At 37.2% G+C, this 20655-nt stretch overlaps 3 protein-coding genes across 3 annotated transcripts in view; 1 reads left to right on the top strand and 2 right to left on the bottom strand.

The window, feature by feature from the left end:
* The window catches only part of GSTCD (glutathione S-transferase C-terminal domain containing), a 35766-nt gene extending 34578 nt beyond the window's left edge, over positions 1-1188 (bottom strand). The window contains exon 1 of the mRNA XM_015831661.1: positions 1173-1188. The gene's annotated coding sequence lies outside the window, so the exon portion shown is untranslated. The remainder of the gene's footprint in view (positions 1-1172) is intronic.
* A 46-nt stretch (positions 1189-1234) lies between these two features.
* Positions 1235-16737, top strand: INTS12 (integrator complex subunit 12). Its single transcript, XM_015832217.1, has 7 exons — positions 1235-1300; positions 2987-3150; positions 3773-3913; positions 5289-5476; positions 8335-8494; positions 9649-9801; positions 15503-16737. The coding sequence occupies exons 2-7, from the start codon at positions 2995-2997 to the stop codon at positions 16064-16066; spliced, it is 1362 nt and encodes a 453-aa protein (XP_015687703.1). The 5' UTR covers positions 1235-1300; positions 2987-2994; the 3' UTR covers positions 16067-16737.
* A 1995-nt stretch (positions 16738-18732) lies between these two features.
* LOC107302411 (rho guanine nucleotide exchange factor 38-like) overlaps positions 18733-20655 on the bottom strand; it is an 18800-nt gene continuing 16877 nt past the window's right edge. The window contains exons 9-10 of the mRNA XM_015831551.1: positions 19557-19821; positions 18733-18929 (exon numbers count right to left, since the gene is read on the bottom strand). Coding sequence (XP_015687037.1) covers positions 18744-18929; positions 19557-19821 — 451 coding nt within the window. The 3' untranslated portion in view covers positions 18733-18743. The remainder of the gene's footprint in view (positions 18930-19556; positions 19822-20655) is intronic.

Below are 20655 nucleotides of genomic sequence, written 5' to 3'. Positions count from 1 at the left end.
AGGCTCCGGAGGAGTTCTCACCTACGTCGTCCACAAGGGACGACTCGGGGACTCAACTCCTACCTCGGGCAGCTCACCTTTCCCCCTATGCCCAGGGGAAAGGTATCAAGCCGTTTGACAGCTGATGCAGGCTGTCAAAACGGCTTTTACGCAGAAACAGGCGGGAGCAGCAAACAGCTGCGTCCAGCGAAGGTGCCTGGCACCGGAAGTCTCCTTGAAATTATAATTCTAAGTACTTTAAATCCCAATAAATGTTATAGCATTTATTCATGAATAAATGTGTCCAGAACTGTACAGATGAATAGCAACCCAAAGTATTTTTTAGAGTAATTACACTAAATCAATGGGATACACTTTCAATTAAACACAAAGATGTAATACATAGGTACATGTTCTTAAAGCAGGACCCCATTATTGAATAAAATACTGTAAGGGATTCACTGACTTAATTAGCAATATCAACACTAATCAGTTTCCACAAATATATATTTGAATCACAGTTCCAGCATTTTCATTACTAGTTCTTCCTTTTTTTACTTAATATTGCATGAACTATGCAATTACAGTTTCTTCCCATTAAGTCTAGGGATATGATCATGTAACATCTATAACTACAGCCTCAGCTTTTAGATGGTCCTTTACAGCTAATGCATTAATTCCAGTTTTCAGAGTTAGCCGAAGAAGCTCTCTACACTACTTTTAAACGCCTTTTGTAGAAACAAAGAGGTGAAAATCTCAATTAAAAGGATGCCCAAGGCAACTACATTATTCCTTATTTACAGCTGGGTTCCAACAATTAAGAGGCCCCTTCAATAGAGAAAAAAAATATTAAGAGAATACAAGAAAACATCAGAAAGATATTTGTTTTCTTCATGTCATTTTTCTAGATTTGATGCCTTGTAATTACCTAAATAACTGTCATTCCAATTTCGTAATAGATATTTTGTTTGCATTTCTTTCACTTCTCCTACAAATGTAGCAGGCAGAATTATTGCACAGAAATTATACAAATTTTAATCTGCTGGCATTGCACCAAGCTGACTGGTCAGCAACTGTTTTTTCCAAGAAAGCGAGAAAGGAAGCACATCTAGACAAACTGCAATCTCAGAACAATTAACGGAAACAAACTCGAACTGAATATGTGACCGGCCCTCGCGCCGGGTATCCCTTACCGAATGGCTTCTTGTGTCCCCCGAAGCTCCGCCCCTTCCTCCGCTTGGTCCGGGTTGGAGATCACCGCTTCCGGTGCCAGGCCGAGGAAGAGCGGCCGACCGGGATCGGCTGGAAGCTTCCCAAAGCGGTAACCTGCCGAGGGTTAGGCGCGATTTTGGCGGGAAAGAGAGGACGGCCTGCCTTACCGGGTTTCCGTGCGCCGGAGCGAAGCATGAGGCGTTGGGGGCTTAGGAGTAGCCGCGGGCGGGGAAACGGCGCGAAGGCTCGGTCCGCTTTTGCGATCGCTGCCCCTCCGTTGTTATGAATGAAGATGGTTCTTTTTAGTACTGTTGTATCCGCGATGCGTAATAAACTTGGCAGCAGAAAAGCAAGGAAAAACGTCCCTTTTTTGGACAATGATAGGTGTCTGGAAATAAACCCATGTTTGTTTGGCCCATCCTCTGTCTGAGGCAGAACCGTGATCCTTATGTGGTTTGTTTAAGCACAGTGTTTCTCAACCTTGACAATTTTAAGGCATGTGGACTTCAACTCCCAGAATTCCACAGCCAGCATTGCTGGCTGTGGAATTCTGGGAGTTGAAGTCCACATGCCTTAAAATTGTCACGGTTGAGAAACACTGAATTTTTCTTAGCATCTTGTGTCAATCCAGCCCGTTGTTTTATTAGTCAGCATTTCTGGCTTGGCACAAGAGGAGAATCCAGACGAGCTTTTAAAATGTATTAAGGTTAACCAGGCCAGGAATCCGCAAGGGGAAAGAAATTTTTTCCCAGGTAGATATATCATTATTATAAAATGATAAATAATGTTTCTATTATGAAATCTTATATGATGGTGAGATTAGCAAAAAGTACAAATAGGTAAAGTGGCTGCAGTTGCATCAGATTGTAACATTTGACAGATCATCAGCAATCTTGCCTTTCAGAGTGAAGAACAACTTAGTCATATATTTCAGCCATTCTGTAATTGAGACTTTTAAAAAGCTTAATAAGTGTTCAGATTCTGTGGCAGCTCTCTCATCACTCCAAGTACAGATGTGAGATAAAATGCATAGAAAGTGAATTTTCTAGATGGCAAAACCAGGTGTGTTATATGCATATTTCACACTGATGAATGCATTATTCCCTCTGCTGTTGCTGACTATAACTTCCAGATCAGCCTTAACTGAGGCTATCCTAGATTCTGAAATTAACACTGGGTTTCTTAAATTGATACAATCAGAAATTGTATATGAACTGAAGAATTAATTGCTTGCATTCATTTAAGCCAGCGGTTCTCAACCTATGGGTCGCGACCCCATTTGGTTTCGATCAACCATTTCACGGAGGTCGCCAAGCAAGGCTGTCCGCCATTTTTTTCCCTTTTCCGGCAGGTGCCTTACCTCCCTTAAGCTGGGCCAGCTGGTGGTCGGCCTGCTCAGTCTCTGCCACTTGCCAGCTACGCCTCGGCCGGCGCAGGAGGCAGAACCACGCATGCGCGGCACTCCCGGGCAGGGAAAGTCCTCGACTTACGACCGGTTGGGTAGTCCTCGACTTACGACCGGTTTAGTCCTCAACTTCTGACCAGTTTAGTCCTCAACTTACGACCGGTTTAGACCTCGACTTACGACCGGTTGGGGTCGCGGCATTAAAAAGGTTGAGAACCACTGATTTAAGCTGTAAGAAGTAAAGTAATGGAAGAAACTTGCATTTCTTCAAACAAACAACCTGGAATGATTTTACCAGTGTAACTATTTCCACACCCTGTTAAAAACATGTGAGATCTGAAGGCCAAATGCATACTTAAAATTGACATTTTCCTTTCTTTTTAATTAAAGATTCTACTATGGCTGCTACTGTGAATTTGGAACTTGATCCTGTGTTCTTGAAAGCTCTGGGCTTCTTGCATTCAAAGAGCAAAGATTCTGCTGAAAAGTTAAAAGCACTTCTTGATGAATCTTTGTCTAGGGGAATTGATTCATGTTATCGTCCACAACAAAAGGTACTGAAATTGATGAAAATATCTATATATATATATATGTTGTCTCACATGGTATATACTGTAACAATAAATGAGACCCATTTTGATTTAGAAGTTAAAGGTCCCAGACTAGACACAGGAGACTGTTGGTTCTAGTACTACTTTAGACACAAAGCTAGTTAGATGACTTTGAGCCAGTCATGTACTCTCAGCTGTAGGAAGGAGGAAATGGCAAACCATTTTTGAAAATCCTCCCAACAAAACTGCAGAGACTAGTCCAGGAAGTCTCCAGGAATCAATATTGATTCAAAGATGGATGAATAATGTACCCTACCCTATGCCATGTTTTCTTATCTTACCGACTCTATTCAAAATATACTGTATCCATATTAAAGGACCTGGTTTAAGACAAATCATTCTGGGGGAAAACTATGATAGGTCTATTTATTACCTATTTCAGAAGTAGATCTGGTTTACATACTGTATGACACTAGTCCATCAAATGTTTTTTTTTATTTTGATTTGGCAAGTTCTGTGAACCCAGCCATTTTAATTTATTCATAAGAATCTGTGTATTTTATGAGTTTTACTCGTAATATTTACTCCAGTTTTACTCTTAATGTAACATTTTGTGCATTTTTAGGAAGTAGATCAGCCCAAAGTATCCATTCCAAAACCAGTTTCTGTTAAGACCACTCCTAGCCTCCCTACAAGTAGCAATAATGGGAAACCCACTGTAGTTGAAAAGGTGAAAAAAGAAGTGGAAAAGAGAATTGTGGATAAGGTAAGTTTCTTTGTACACTTTGAACATTACACCAATTCCTCATTTAATAACCGAGTTCCAGTTCAGCAATCAGATTGTAAGCAGAATGGTTGCTAAGTAAACATGAGAGAGAGATGCTATAAAAATCACTGGTTGCTGCCTCCTCAATCACGTAAAGCTCTCTCACATAATTATGCCAGCATTACTCTCACTCTGTTGTTAGGCACCCAAAATGAGCTCATTGGCCAGAAAATCAATGTTTTATTACCATTGTATTTGCAAATGGTCACTAAATGCTAAACAAGAAGTGGGTGTATTGGGGAAAGAGGTTCTGATAAAGTTACATATTTTTTTAAAAATTGCTAGCTTTCAATTAGAGGTTTTCAAACACACCAATCATGCACATTTGTGTGCCACAAAAAATCCATAAGAGCACCTCAGTGAGCCAAAATATATAATTGGAAATGCTGTGCACCTAGAATCTTGTTCCATGACATCACTGATGGACTGTCTCTATTTCACAACCTGGAAGTCCCACCTATGAGATACATGCTATGAGATGAAAAAGACTGAAAACTACTGTTTTAAATATATATTTTGTTTTGCAAACTAAGTCTTTGCCAAATGTTACTTAACAAAAGTTAATTTACTTCAGAAGTATAAAATGTGCTTTCTTCTGCCAGTCATTTAATTTTAAAAGGGCGCTCTTCTCTTTTCTACAAGTGTTGCTTTTCAGTGATTAGGAGAACACGTTTCGTTACTCAGACTATGTTTATTTAGTCTTCCCTTGCAATTTCACTTTGCTATTTTAACAGCATACTTTCAGCTTAATACAAGACTAATTAAATTAGTTTGTCTGAGTTGGTAATTCCTTAATTGGTGTATTGTTGGTATTCTAATTTCTGCTTATCTGGGTGTTGCTTGCTGATGAAAAGCTGTTGTGGTCTTTTAGCTTTTTGATTGCCCCTTTTGAATGATGTGTAGATGTTGTTTATCTCTGTGTGCCTGTTGATGGCTGATTTGTCAGAGTGTCAGGCTTCCAGGAATTCTCTAGTGTTTTTACACATAGTGGCTGTTGCAATCCTTACACAGTATATTGTAAATGACTTTTTTTTCCTGGGGCTACTGGGTCTTTTGTTTCAAAAGTATCTATTATTAGCATGCACATGTGTCTTCAGTTTCTTTATCAATGAGAGGAGCGGCATATAAATGTAATAAATAAAAATAAACAATTGTGCTCTTTTTTCCTTTGTTATCAGTAGCTTTTTTAAAGCTTGTGTAGCATATTCTTCCTTCCCCTAAACAGATAATTACTTGGGGCAAATATGTAACAGAATATACTAAATATTTATTTGCTCAGAGTTTACATTTTGTTTGTTGTGTGAATATCTGTTAGATAAAAGTGGAAATCAGTGAAGGAATTGACATTGCAAAAAAGCCAAGACTAGAAAAGCCAGAAGCTCATGCTTCATCAATCACAGTGCAGTCAAGCAAGGATTTGGCCATGGCAGACCTTTCCAGTTTTGAAGAAACTAGTGCTGATGATTTTGCAATGGAGATGGGTCTAGCTTGTGTCGTTTGCAGGTAAGTTTTTTGATTTAATGTTTATAGCATATATGAAGACCTCAGTTAAATATTTTGATATTACTTGTAAATGGAATCTTTTGTCTAAATAGAGATCTTGACTCCTTAAATAATTCTCATACATTGTGAGATCTAAATACTTTTGATTTCTCAGACATCATGGGTATCTAAAGCATATCTGTTAGAAGATGTTACATTCCATGGCAGTGAGATTATAAATACAAAATTCATAGAATCATCATTGGATGGAACCATATAAGGCCACTGAGTCCAAATCCTAGGGAGGCACAGGAATCCAAATTAAAGCATTCCTCACATCCATCATCTAGTACAGTGGTGGCGAACCTATGGCACGCGTGCCAGAGGCGGCACTCGGAGCCCTCTCTGTGGGCACGCGCGCTGTTGACCCAGTCCTAGGCCTTCAGCTGGGTTTTATAAAACCTTTTCGCTTTAGGCCTCCGTCGCCATGTACAAAAAAAAAAGTTTCAATCAATCAGTCAATTTCAACTTGTCGAGGGAAAAAAAAAGATCTTGCAAAGTTGGAATTGATTGATTGAACTTTTTAGTCCCACCCAGTCTGCCGTTACCACTGCAGCCACGCCCACCCAATGGGCCACACCCACCCAATGGGCCACACCCACCCAATTGGCCACGCCCACCCGGCGCCTGACGATACATAAGTGGGTTTTGGGTTGCAGTTTGGGCACTCGGTCTCTAAAAGGTTCGCCATCACTGATCTAGTATTTGGTCTACCAACCAAAGTCTTAGCTCGTGTTCCTAAAACCAATTACTACAGAATGAAAACTGCTTACTTCTGAGTAAAAGCTATGTAGAATCACATATTCTGGGATGTTTTTTTGCCTTAATTTGGTTTTTGTAGAAGCAAAAACCATCTATACAGTATGTTCACTCTAATTTTCCTATTAAATTAAAAAAATATTTTTACCTAGCCTTCTGCAAATAGTTTCTATGGATACATATGTATCTGTCCAGTGGGGATACATATAAAAGCAACTTAGCAATTAAGTAGCCTGATTTGTTATCTAAAAATAATAGCCATTAGGGAAATGATGTTTTGCTAATGTGGTTAAGGTATATTTCCATTCGTATATAGGATTAATATTGTTATTTAAATGTTTCCAGTAGAATAAAATTTAATGCATATGATTTTCCTACTAATGTACTACAGCCTTATCTGATGTAGTTTTACTCTTATGACTTAAAGGCCTAACTTTTCTTCTAATTCAGTAGCTATCTTCCATTTATGTTTAATGTATAAGCTGAAGGAATATGATTTGAACAATGTCATTGCACAATATTTTAATGCTGTATTTGTGCTACATTTCATATTATTTAAATTCTTTAATGGGTCAGCAATTTTCTTACTTGGATTTCATTAAACAAAATGATTTTCATTAAACTCAACAATTTTCATATACATTTGTCTTGCTATGGTTCTGTGTGCTTTTTTTCTGTGTGATTTTGTTGTCCAAAATCATATTTGATTTTCCATAATTTAACATTTAGAATTCCCAATTAAATATATGCTGCAATTGGGATTTATTTCCTTTTTGAATTAATCGGGAATTGGAAGAGTGTTCACCTTGCTTTTGTTGACCTTTGGTCATTGACCATTCTGGCTGAGACTACTGGAATTGCAGGTCAGCAGCATTTAGAGAGCAACAACTTTTTATTCATCTGCTTTGAGTTAAAACCTTCGGCTCATGATTTTGTTGACAATTTTGGTCTGTTTTTCTCTTGGTTTGCATGTAACTAAGATAGGAAGAGAAGAGCATATCTTCCCTTCTTGTCTACCAGGAACCCTGCCTAATATCATATATTCCCATGCAGCTTTCATATACTGTATGCTTAAGATGATGATGCTGAGTCATTTTGAACCACAAGATAGGTGGCATATAAATTTAATAAATAAATAAAATTCTAAAATAGCATAATAAATGTTGGTAACTATAATGTTGCTTTGACATATAAACATTAGATTTTATGCTGACAGGTAATAAATATTATACCCATTGATAAACGTATGGTAGACCTTTAGTTGAAAGAACCGGGCCTACGCTTGCAGGTTTGTTAGGTGGAATTGGAAAGCACTAATTTGGCCTCCATTGCTCACCCTGTGCATATCTGTCCATCTTTTCCAGTTTCACACTGTTATGATTTTGTAGCTCCTCCTAATTCTCTACAGCTAAAGATACAGAATCATAGGGCTGGAAGAGATCTTGGAGGTCTTCTAGTCTAGCCCTCTGTCCGAGGCAGGAGATCTTATTGCATCCCAGACAAATGGCTGTTCAATCTTGAAGACCTCCAGTGATGGAGCACCCACAACTCCAGGAGGCAAGCAGTCCCATTGATCAATTGTTCTCACTGTCCGGAAATGTCTCCTTAGATCCAGGTCGGATCTTTCTTTAACAAGCTTCTACCCCTTGCTTCTTGCCCTGCCCTGCCCTCAGAGTCTTTGGAGATAAGCCGACCCCCTTCTCCCTGTGACAGTTCCTCAAGTACCAAGACAGCTCTCCTATCACACCTATTACTTCTCTTGGTTAGACTAGACATGCCTAGTTCCCTTAACTATCATCGTATAGTTTAACCTCTAGACCTCTTATCATACTTTTGCTTTTCCCTGCACTCTTTCTAGGTCTCAGCATCTTTTTTGTATTGTGGCAACCAGAACTGGTTGCTGTATTCCAAGTATGGTCTCACTAGTGCTGTATAGAGCAATACTATCACATTTTGTGATCTTGATGCTATCCCTCTATAGAGACAAATGTGTAAAAAGATGATGTTTCACGAGATTGTTTGAAGAAATGACGTTTAATTGACTACTTTGTGTTTTATAGACAAATAACAGTGACTTCTGGAAATCCATTAGTGGAGTGCCAGGAATGTCATAACCTCTATCACCAAGACTGCCACAAACCTCAAGTGACAGACAAGGAAATGAATGATCCAAGGGTAGTGTGGTATTGTGCCAGATGTACCAGGCAAATTAAAAAAATGGTAAGATTTTTTTCTATATCTGTGAGGAAATAATAATTTATTTAAGGAAGAGATTCCTTAACTGACTAGAAAAAGAAGATCAGAAAGAAGAATAGCTTGCTTTAATAAATTTGGTTGACAGCAACAGGGTTCTTTTTTCCTAATGTTGTTTTATTATAAAATAAAAAATATCCTTAAAATGTTTTGAAATTTGTTTTGTTTTTAAGCTGATGTTGTTTTGATTTTAATAGTTTAATATAGCCTTTACAAAAATAGTTACAGCAATAATATTTTTTTAAACATAAAGTGATAATTACACTGGAAAAATAATTCAGCTCAAAAAGTTTATGCTAAATCTGATTCACCAACCCATGTTCTTAAACCCAGTAGTGATGATGATTTCATAAACTACTTTAATAAAAGACTGACTTTTATTGGATCAGGTTAATAATATTTAAATCTCATAACAAATGAGGTACTTTCCTATATTGACTTTCCTGGAAAAAAGGCTTTATTTTCATGTAAACTATTGTTGATTTCACATGTAGAACTTATTATACCTGTATTGGTAAAATTGAGATAGAAGGAAAATCTTTTTATTATTAGAAAAAACACAGAGTAACTTTTTTTAAAATCAAAATATGAGAAAACTTTTCAAAGGAGAGATGAACTCTTGTACCTTCATTTGGAGTAATGTCACGTAGAATATTTTGTTTAATAAGGTCTAGTTTTTTTAAAGCATAAAATAATTTCCCCTGTCCTCCAACATCATATTCTGCCAGCTAATAAACTACTGTTCAATTATGTAAATTTTATAAGGTCTCTATAGGTGCCTTTGGAATTAATAGTATAAAAACCAGGTATACCGTAGGTTCATATATTTTTTCTTCCCATGTCAGACTTGGCCACAAGCTGATTGGTCAATTCCTGTCACAATAAATGGATCAACACTTGATTGATACAAAAAAAATGGACCTTGCACTTTGGGAAAATTCTAGGAAGAAAAAAATATATAGTAGTAATACATTAGGTTGTCATATAAGATCTCCTGTACATCTCTTAAGTTCCTTTATTGTGATTTGTCAAAGTTACCTACTGGAAAGTTTAGAAGATACAGGTAGTATTATTAAAGCAGAAAGCTATTGTTTCATATATACAACATGTAATTTACACAGGCTCAGAAAACACAGAAGCCTTCCCAGAAGCCAGCTCCTGCTGTAGTGTCAGTAGCTCCAGCTGTGAAAGATCCATTAATAAAGAAACCAGAAATTAAGCTAAAATTGGAGACTACACCAGCCTTCCTAGCATTTAAGAGGGCAGAAGTTAAGGTACTGTGCAGAGTGTACTGTAAAATATTTATTGATTGATTGAATTTATAGGCATGTTTTTAGTTTAATTTTGTTTTTCTAATGGGGAGTATTTTGTTTTACTAACATTCCTAACCTCATAATATCATCCTCCACTTACACGTAGAGTTCCATATAAAATATTTTTATTCTTAATTTTGTTCCATTTTGTTAGTGATTTTGAATAAATTACATAATTTAAGTAACATTATCAATAAAACTATATTTAATAAAATTTTGTATTTCCTTTTAAAAACAGAATGCTACAGGTTGTTTTCAGAAATATTTATATTTATTTCTAGATTTAGATGGGATATAATAGAAATGTTATCCCTGTAAGTTTGTAATTGTTTTTTCTTTTCATTCATATTAAAGAGAGACAATTACTGTAGTAGGAAATTTGTCTGTATGGGAAATCACATTTTCATACCTAAAAGTTGTATGAAGTAAAATAACAGTTTTAACAATAAAAATGTTAAAATTAAAATTAGTTACTGAGTGAAGGAAAGCAAAAATTACCAAAGGAAATAACTAACAAAGTTTGTGCTAAAATTGCAGATAGTTCTTGACTTATGACCATTTAATGATGGTTTGAAATTATGACAGCCTTCAAAAAAGTGACTTACGACCTATCCTCAACGTTACAACCATTGCTCCTCCCCCATCAGCCAAGCAAAATAAAATGGAGAAGCTGGATTTGTTTAATAACCACATGATTCACTTAATAACTATGTGACTAACAATGACAATGATAAAAATAGTAGTAAAATTAGATCCAGTTGTGATGACTCAGTTAATGACTGCATCACTTAGCCACTAAATTCCATTCCCAATTGTGATTTAGGAAGCTTCTAGACAAATTCCGGGGCCATGGCCCTTAAGTTTCCTGAAAGTTTGGAAATATCACTGGCCTTGATTACCAGCTGCAAAAAATGCAGATTAACATATTACTTTAGGTAAAAAAAAAAAGTGATAGTATTTTAAACCAATTAACATGCAGGACACATGGTTGAATTTTCTATGTGTTCTTTTATATTTGTAATAGATAAGAGAATTCTGAATCAGTTTGGTAGGATTCTGCCCTTCTCATCAGAATTAAAAAGTGCAATCCATCTTTTCAACTTATGCCATTCAGAAAACACTGCTTGCCTTCATGCCAGTCCTAATAATTTTAATGAGGCTTATACAGCACCATTTGTGGTTGATTGTATCAAACAATTGCAAATAACTTTGATGGAAACCTATACATGTACTATGGAAATCTATGTACTATTGAAACCTATACATGTACTATTAATGTGCCCTATTGCATCTAAATGCCTAAACCACTGCTATTTTTGTCCCAATAACTACAAATTATATTTCTGAGATCCATTATTTATTTTCATGTTAAAAATAATTCTTGATTAAAAAAAACCTTAGGCATGGATCATTGAGCTATTGTAGGCATATCAAACTGCTGGCCCGCAGGCCAAATGCTTCATGCCGAAACCGCGCCAACCCCACTGCTGGCAATAGGGAAAAAGTCACGATACGTTGCACGACATCACAAATTTGACATGCCTGAGCTATTGTAAAGTGTACATACAAGAAAAAAATTGAAGCTATGGTAGTGGTTGGTTTGGAACATTAAAGATATTAATGTACCGTATTTTTCGCTCTATAAGACGCACTTTTTCACCCCCAAAAGATGGGGGAAAATGTCTGTGCGTCTTATGGAGCGAATGCTGCCTCCCTTCCGCGCTGCCGCCGCCGCCGTGGCCTCCCGAACGCCCCGCTGCGGCCCGCCGCACCCCCCCGCGGCCTCCCAAACGCCCCGCCGCGGCNTAACAAGCTTCTACCCCTTGCTTCTTGCCCTGCCCTGCCCTCAGAGTCTTTGGAGATAAGCCGACCCCCTTCTCCCTGTGACAGTTCCTCAAGTACCAAGACAGCTCTCCTATCACACCTATTACTTCTCTTGGTTAGACTAGACATGCCTAGTTCCCTTAACTATCATCGTATAGTTTAACCTCTAGACCTCTTATCACACTTTTGCTTTTCCCTGCACTCTTTCTAGGTCTCAGCATCTTTTTTGTATTGTGGCAACCAGAACTGGTTGCTGTATTCCAAGTATGGTCTCACTAGTGCTGTATAGAGCAGTGTTTCTCAACCTTGACAATTTTAAGGCATGTGGACTTCAACTCCCAGAATTCCACAGCCAGCATTGCTGGCTGTGGAATGCTGGGAGTTGAAGTCCACATGCCTTAAAATTGTCAAGGCTGAGAAACACTGGTATAGAGCAATACTGTCACATTTTGTGATCTTGATGCTATCCCTCTATAGAGACAAATTTGTAAAAAGATGATGTTTCACGAGATTGTTTGAAGAAATGACGTTTAATTGACTACTTTGTGTTTTATAGGCAAATAACAGTGACTTCTGGAAATCCATTAGTGGAGTGCCAGGAATGTCATAACCTCTATCACCAAGACTGCCACAAACCTCAAGTGACAGACAAGGAAATGAATGATCCACGGGTAGTGTGGTATTGTGCCAGATGTACCAGGCAAATTAAAAAAATGGTAAGATTTTTTTCTATATCTGTGAAGAAATAGTAATTTATTTAAGGAAGAGATTCCTTAACTGACTAGAAAAAGAAGATCAGAAAGAAGAATAGCTTGCTTTAATAAATTTGGTTGACAGCAACAGGGTTCTTTTTTCCTAATGTTGTTTTATTATAAAATAAAAAATATCCTTAAAATGTTTTGAAATTTGTTTTGTTTTTAAGCTGATGTTGTTTTGATTTTAATAGTTTAATATAGCCTTTACAAAAATAGTTACAGCAATAATATTTTTTAAAAAAATAAAGTGATAATTGCACTGGAAAAATAATTCAGCTCAAAAAGTTTATGCTAAATCTGATTCACTAACCCATGTTCTTAAACCCAGTAGTGATGATGATTTCATAAACTACTTTAATAAAAGACTGACTTTTATTGGATCAGGTTAATAATATTTAAATCTCATAACAAATGAGGTACTTTCCTATATTGATTTTCCTGGAAAAAAGGCTTTATTTTCATGTAAACTATTGTTGATTTCACATGTAGAACTTATTATACCTGTATTGGTAAAATTGAGATAGAAGGAAAACCTTTTTATTATTAGAAAAAACACAGAGTAACTTTTTTTAAAATCAAAATATGAGAAAAATTTTCAAAGGAGAGATGAACTCTTGTACCTTCATTTGGAATAATGTCACGTAGAATATTTTGTTTAATAAGGTCTAGTTTTTTTAAAGCATAAAATAATTTCCCCTGTCCTCCAACCATCATATTCTACCAGCTAATAAACTACTGTTCAATTATGTAAATTTTATAAGGTCTCTATAGGTGCCTTTGGAATTAATAGTATAAAAACCAGGTATACCGTAGGTTCATATATTTTTTCTTCCTATGTCAGACTTGGCCACAAGCTGATTGGTCAATTCCTGTCACAATAAATGGATCAACACAAAAAAATGGACCTTGCACTTAGGGAAAATTCTAGGAAGAAAAAAATATATAGTAGTAATACATTAGGTTGTCATATAAGATCTCCTGTACATCTCTTAAGTTCCTTTATTGTGATTTGTCAAAGTTACCTACTGGAAAGTTTAGTAGATACAGGTAGTACTATTAAAGCAGAAAGCTATTGTTTCATATATACAACATGTAATTTACACAGGCTCAGAAAACACAGAAGCCTTCCCAGAAGCCAGCTCCTGCTGTAGTGTCAGTAGCTCCAGCTGTGAAAGATCCATTAATAAAGAAACCAGAAATTAAACTAAAATTGGAGACTACACCAGCCTTCCTAGCATTTAAGAGGGCAGAAGTTAAGGTACTGTGCAGAGTGTACTGTAAAATATTTATTTATTGATTGAATTTATAGGCATGTTTTTAGTTTAATTTTGTTTTTCTAATGGGGAGTATTTTGTTTTACTAACATTCCTAACCTCATAATATCATCCTCCACTTACACTTAGAGTTCCATATAAAATATTTTTATTCTTAATTTTGTTCCATTTTGTTAGTGATTTTGAATAAATTACATAATTTAAGTAACATTATCAATAAAACTATATTTAATAAAATTTTGTATTTCATTTTAAAAACAGAATGCTACAGGTTGTTTTCAGAAATATTTATATTTATTTCTAGATTTAGATGGGATATAATAGAAATGTTATCCCTGTAAGTTTGTAATTGTTCTTTCTTTTCATTCATATTAAAGTGAGACAATTACTGTAGTAGGAAATTTGTCTGTATGGGAAATCACATTTTCATACCTAAAAGTTGTATGAAGTAAAATAACAGTTTTAATAATAAAAATGTTAAAATTAAAATTAGTTACTGAGTGAAGGAAAGCAAAAATTACCAAAAGAAATAACTAACAAAGTTTGTGCTAAAATTGCAAATAGTTCTTGACTTATGACCATTTAATGATGGTTTGAAATTATGACGGCCTTCAAAAAAGTGACTTACAACCTATCCTCAACGTTACAACCATTGCTCCTCCCCAATCAGCCAAGCAAAATAAAATGGAGAAGCTGGATTTGTTTAATAACCACATGATTCACTTAATAACTATGTGACTAACAATGACAATGATAAAAAATAGTAGTAAAATTAGATCCAGTTGTGATGACTCAGTTAATGACTGCATCACTTAGCCACTAAATTCCATTCCCAATTGTGATTTAGGAAGCTTCTAGACAAATTCCGGGGCCATGGCCCTTAAGTTTCCTGAAAGTTTGGAAATATCACTGGCCTTGATTACCAGCTGCAAAAAATGCAGAACCAAAATTAACATATTACTTTAGGTAAAAAAAAAAAAAGTGATAGTATTTTAAATCAATTAACATGTAGGACACATGGTTGAATTTTCTATGTGTTCTTTTATATTTGTAATAGATAAGAGAATTCTGAATCAGTTTGGTAGGATTCTGCCCTTCTCATCAGAATTAAAAAGTGCAATCCATCTTTTCAACTTATGCCATTCAGAAAACACTGCTTGCCTTCGTGCCAGTCCTAATAATTTTAATGAGGCTTATACAGCACCATTTGTGGTTGATTGTATCAAACAATTGCAAATAACTTTGATGGAAACCTATACATGTACTATGGAAATCTATGTACTATTAAAACCTATACATGTACTATTAATGTGCCCTATTGCATCTAAATGCCTAAACCACTGCTTTTGTCCCAATAACTACAAATTATATTTCTGAGATCCATTATTTATTTTCATGTTAAAAATAATTCTTGATTAAAAAAACCTTAGGCATGGATCATTGAGCTATTGCAGGCATGTCAAACTGCCGGCCCGCAGGTCAAATGCTTCACGCCGAAACCGCGCCAACCCCACTGCTGGCAATAGGGAAAAAGTCACAATACGTTGCACGACATCACGAATTTGACATGCCTGAGCTATTGTAAAGTGTACATACAAGAAAAAAATTGAAGCTATGGTGGTGGTTGGTCTGGAACATTAAAGATATTAATGTACTTATTTTTGTAGTCTGAGCCTTTGAATAAATATTAGAGTCCACTGAGTTTTTCATCTAATGATGATAGGAAGGTAAATGTTTGGCCCTTTTGCTTTGCATGTTGATCTCTGCCCAATTGCATGTTAGGTAACACTTGTTTCTATTTGATTTTAGACTTCGGCAACAATTTCAGGGAACTCCACCACTGCCAGTGTTTCCTCCTCCTCAAACAGTGGCCTTACTGGATGGGCAGCTTTTGCAGCAAAAACATCTTCTGCAGGCCCGTCAACAGCTAAGATGGGGTCTGCCACCCAGAGTACCGGTGGGAAGCCAGTCCCGGGCTCAAACAATCAGAAACCCACTGGTTTGTCAGGGCTGGCCACAACCAAAGGGGTAGGGTCAAAAATAATATCTGCCAGTAGCACAAGCCCTGGCCAGTTGAAGCCATTACCACCTCTGACATTGGGTAAAATGGGTCTCTCTCGTTCTGTGAGCAGTGACAATGTAAGCAAAATAGGGCTTCCTAATGCAAGCAGCTCAACCCCAGGCAACAGCCCAACTATTGGTGGGAATGGCAGCAGTGTGACAGCAGGGAGCAGCACTAGCAAATCAAGTACAGAATCGGGCAATCAGTCCCCATCGCTGAAAGGTCCAACTTCACAAGAATCACAGCTCAATGCTATGAAGAGGTTACAGATGGTCAAAAAGAAAGCAGCTCAGAAGAAGCTAAAAAAATAATAGGTCTATTTTTTTAAAAAAAATAGATAATGCTATCAATAGTTTAGTCTGCAAAGTGCAAACATGTCGTTCAACTCTAGCCAAATACAGTACAATCAATGATCTATAAATTACTGTTGTGTTTTCATTTGTCACCTGTGTGTGTATTCGCAAGAATTCACATATGTGCTGTCTGCTCCATCCTTGACATTTGCTGGCAAGACCATGTCTTATTTTACAATTTATATTCTATCGTTTAAGTTACACATCTTTCCAAAGAATATCTCACATACTGTATATACAATCTCTTAATACCAAAATCTTGTCTCCCTTTTCTTTTGTGCTCTATAGAAGTCAAGTAAGCCGATGTTTTCAATCTATTTGAAAATTAAACTTTAACCAGCATCTCCAACTGTTTAATTCTGGAAATTTATCCAAAATAGCTTACGAACTCTTGGTTTCATAAGACAGAATTTCAGTGTACAATATTTTTAGCCACTTGCACAATTCAGGTACTTCTGGAAGGCAGATCCATGTTAATAATTTTATATGTAAAGTATCTCAAAAGGAAGTGATTCTATTCATAAAAAAAGATTGGGCAGGATAGGAGTACCCAATTTAGAGGTTATCTCACTAAGCTGCATCATTTGCAATAAGTCTGTCAAAAAGCAGAATTAAAGCAATATTTACTTTTGACTTTCTTTGCTGTTTCTTCATAGAATGGCAGGAGGTATTTAGAACTTTGGAGTTAGGTTTACGGTAAAAGAAAAATCAGTGCTGCAAGCATTTTATTAGTCAGTCACAAAAATAAAATGTATGTACCACACAAATAAGGTGTACGTGTCTGTGTCTGGAGATCAGAAAGCAATAGAAAGATTATGGAGTATTTGCCACCTTATCATATGAGGGATCACTGAAAAAGTCTTATTGCTGAAATTCTCAATCCAGCAATGAAACATACGAGATTGATATGAATGAAGGCAAATATACATGTCCCAGAATAATGTTTCAGGAGCCAATCGGGATCAGTCATCAGAGATTTAGTCTTCCAAGCTTTTGGACTTGTGCTGGAGATTAAGACTGACTTTAAAGACGGTTTGTAAACTATCCTTGCAGGATTGATCTTAGAGACCATTTATAAATAGTTTCTTGAACTCTCTGACATATACTTCGCTAGTTCTTAATACATGGGGAATAGCATCAGATTTAATGACTTGTATTTTTATTTTTTAAATGATTTGGAAATTGCCTAGGAATATATCATTTATCATGAATGAAGGAAAATATATGTAATTGCTGTCCCACTCACGCACACACATGTAACTGGATTAGTGAGTTTATTATTCCCCAGCAATTCCCTTCACCAAAACCCCAGAACTGTCAATTAAGTCCAGCCACGAAAAGACCAATGCTAATCCACAGATCAATGACCAAAGACTCCACAAGGCACTTGAAAGTTTCTCAATCAAAATAAAGCCACAAAGCAAACTTAAATCCACAGTACAAGAGAGTTCACAAGGCAAGAAAAGTCCAGAGTTTCCAAGGCATGATCCAAGTCAAGGCACAGTGTCGGTCCAAAGTGAGGCAGGAATCACAATGACCAGAAAACACACAGCTAGGAAACAAACATGTTCACAGCATGACCTCCATTTGTCTGCTCTGCTAAATAGCTTCCCATGCAGCCCATCAAGAGCGAGGCTTTCTCCTCATGAGTAATCTGGCTGACCTTCTCTACTCCTGCCTTTTCTCTGCCCTACCTGTTCTTGGACCAGGAGCAGAAGGCATTTTCAGCAGAACTACAGTTCTGAGATAGCTGTTACGAAGTAATATTCTGTTGAAAGGTCAGCAAATAGTGCATTCAATTCTTGAAATTTTCACAAGCTTAGATCTAGAAATGTCTTGCATAACCAAAAAGGCACTTCCATTTGCAAGAAATCTCCAGTGATTTTTTTCAACTTCTCTGTACCGCTTCAGTTCCTTACACCTGACTCTAAACTGTTTCTAAGAGTATTTAGAAACCTGAAAACGTTCTATGGACAATATAGGGTTCTTGCCCATTCCTGATTAATTCACAGATCTACAAAAGTCAAACTCTTAAATTTATAGCTGGCATAGTTGGATTAGTTGTGTTGGGCTTTCGCAGCAAAGTTCAATAAGACATCTTGTGGCACCTAAAGGACCAACTGGATTATTATGTCATGAGATTTTTGTTATTATAGGTGGTTTAACATAGCAGTCCCCAACCTTTGCTGCTGGGCTGGGGGGAGAGAGGGGAATTGGGCCATATGAACCCATGAGTGATGGGCCAGCACGCATTCGCATGTGTGTAGCTCTACTTGCACAAGTCAAGCGTGTACATGCTCGTGCAGCCCGGTTCCAAATAGGCCACGGCCTGGTAGTGGGCCACTGCCCAGAGGTTGGGGACCCCTGGTTTAGCAGATTAGTTCAATATAATTAAATTTCTCATAAATCTGTGGAAGGCATTCCAAGAGTTCTTGTCCAGTCCAGTGTGACAAAAGTTTAAAAGTAAAAGCAAATGCACGCATTCCATCAAAAATTCTTCTTCACAAGTACTTCAATTCCGGATTTTGAAAGCTCTTAGCTTATTGCATTTTTTAAGGCACAAAAATTCAGGGGTGATAATATCACAACAAAAGTCTTCTGGTTCTGAGAATTTATTCCATCAGCAATCTGATATTTACGTGTATGTCATCTTCCCAAGATAATTAGCTGGCACGTATCCTTTTTGTCCTTCAACTTCAGCTAACCACCATTCTTTATTGCCACTCAGGTCTGAAAAACGAAGGATTTGAACTCGCTGATATTCGTGAAGACTGAGTTCCTGCTTACTCCTTGCTTGAAATGCATGAACAGCATAGAAAGTCTAAGAGGAACGAAATATAAAAGAGAGAAAGAGAATGAATGAACGTTCAATTCTACTCCCTATTTCAGTGAAAAACGGGGAAAAGCACCCAACCCAATCAGCAAATCAAGCAATATCTTACTATGCTTGTTTCTTTAAAAATCTTGTGTCGGATTTGGAATAATGTGTTTGAGTAATGTCACTAATATTAGGCCCAAATCCCTAAATTTATAAACTCTATACTTATTTCCCAATGAGATAAGTATGAAGCCATGAAACAGTGGCATATTAAAGTTATTTCTTGGGTCTTTAAATACTTATCTTAATGAACCCTGAGAACTATAAAACATGATATGCTCTAACTTAAAATGATCCTGTAGCAGTACAGGATCATATCCAGATTTGGAAAAAAGCAAGACCTAGACCAGATGTTTTAGTAGGCCTACTTATTTGCCTTTTTCATAACTGGTCATTTGGACATCATCTTCCTCTGAGATCAGTCCATACAAAAAGAGTTGGCAAGATTAATAGATGCTGTAATTAATTTTTCTGGAGAAGAAAAATGAACTGGCAGCTATAATTAGGAAGCCCTCAGCAGCAACTAACTCATCCCTGAATTCATCCCCTCTCTTTGGAAATCATGCTTACGTGTTGCTCATCCGTTTCATAAAAGCTCTCCAGTTCAGAGCCATTAACAGATTCTTTTTCACACAGACTATTATAGGAAGAGTCACTGCCATTTCTTTTGTGTCCTCTGGGTTTTGAACTGTTGTCATCCGGTTGTCGTGAAGAGATAAAAAGGCTGATGTTATCAAAGTCACCATCACAGAAATTGGTTTCCCCAGCATTTTTTGGTGCCTTGGCTGGTTTATAGGGTTTCAGGAAGGAAGAATAAACGTATCCTTTAAGAACTATATATAGGGGAGAGAGAAAAAGGCCAAGAGTATCAAAAGGTGTTTTTTATTTTATTTTATCGTAAGAACCTTCAAATATTGCAAATTAAGAGAGAGAGAGAGAGAGAGAGAGAGAGAGAGAGAGAGAGAGAGAGAGACTTCCGGTTCTGCCTCATAGCAACGTGGCCAATGGATTGCAGAGCTCCGCACCCCTAAATGGGTGCAAAAGTTGCCCAGAAAGGCAAAAAAGAAGGAGGGGCACCCCGATGATTGTGGAATGACAGAGGTAGATTCATTTGATCCAGGGGAAGCCAGGAGAAAGGCTAGCTGCACATCAGTGTCTAGCCCAAGCTACTAGCAGCCGAAATTCAAAAGCACGAACCAGAACGATGAACAACGTGCTTGGAACTGGGTGAGAATATCGATCTTCTCTCTTCTGTTTTGCAATTGATTCCCTGGAAAAGATCCCCAAAGCAAGAAATCCTCCAAAAATGAGAAGGGAGGGGACTATACCCCCACTCTTCCAAATCACCAAGCAGTGATTTAATTTTTACAGGGGAAAGAAATATACTGAAATGAAATTAACAATATTACAGTCTGGATAAATCTGAAAATTAAGAAAACCATTAAGATTTTACATCTGAAAGAGTTTTGATGAGACCGCCTTCTGCCTCAGATTTCCTCCCATAGACCGGTACGCTCCCACAGAGTGGGTCTCCTCAGGGTGCCGTCGGCCAAACAGTGTCGGCTGGCGACCCCCAGGGGGAGGGCCTTCTCTGTGGGTGCCCCCACCCTCTGGAACGAACTACCCCCCGAGATCCGGATGATTCCGGATCTCCTTACTTTCCGCCGCG

Source organism: Protobothrops mucrosquamatus, unplaced genomic scaffold (assembly GCF_001527695.2).
Source record: "Protobothrops mucrosquamatus isolate PMUCROS unplaced genomic scaffold, P.Mucros_1.0 scaffold_4, whole genome shotgun sequence".
Classification (NCBI taxonomy): Eukaryota; Metazoa; Chordata; class Lepidosauria; order Squamata; family Viperidae; genus Protobothrops; species Protobothrops mucrosquamatus.
This window is presented reverse-complemented; position numbering and strand designations above follow the sequence as displayed.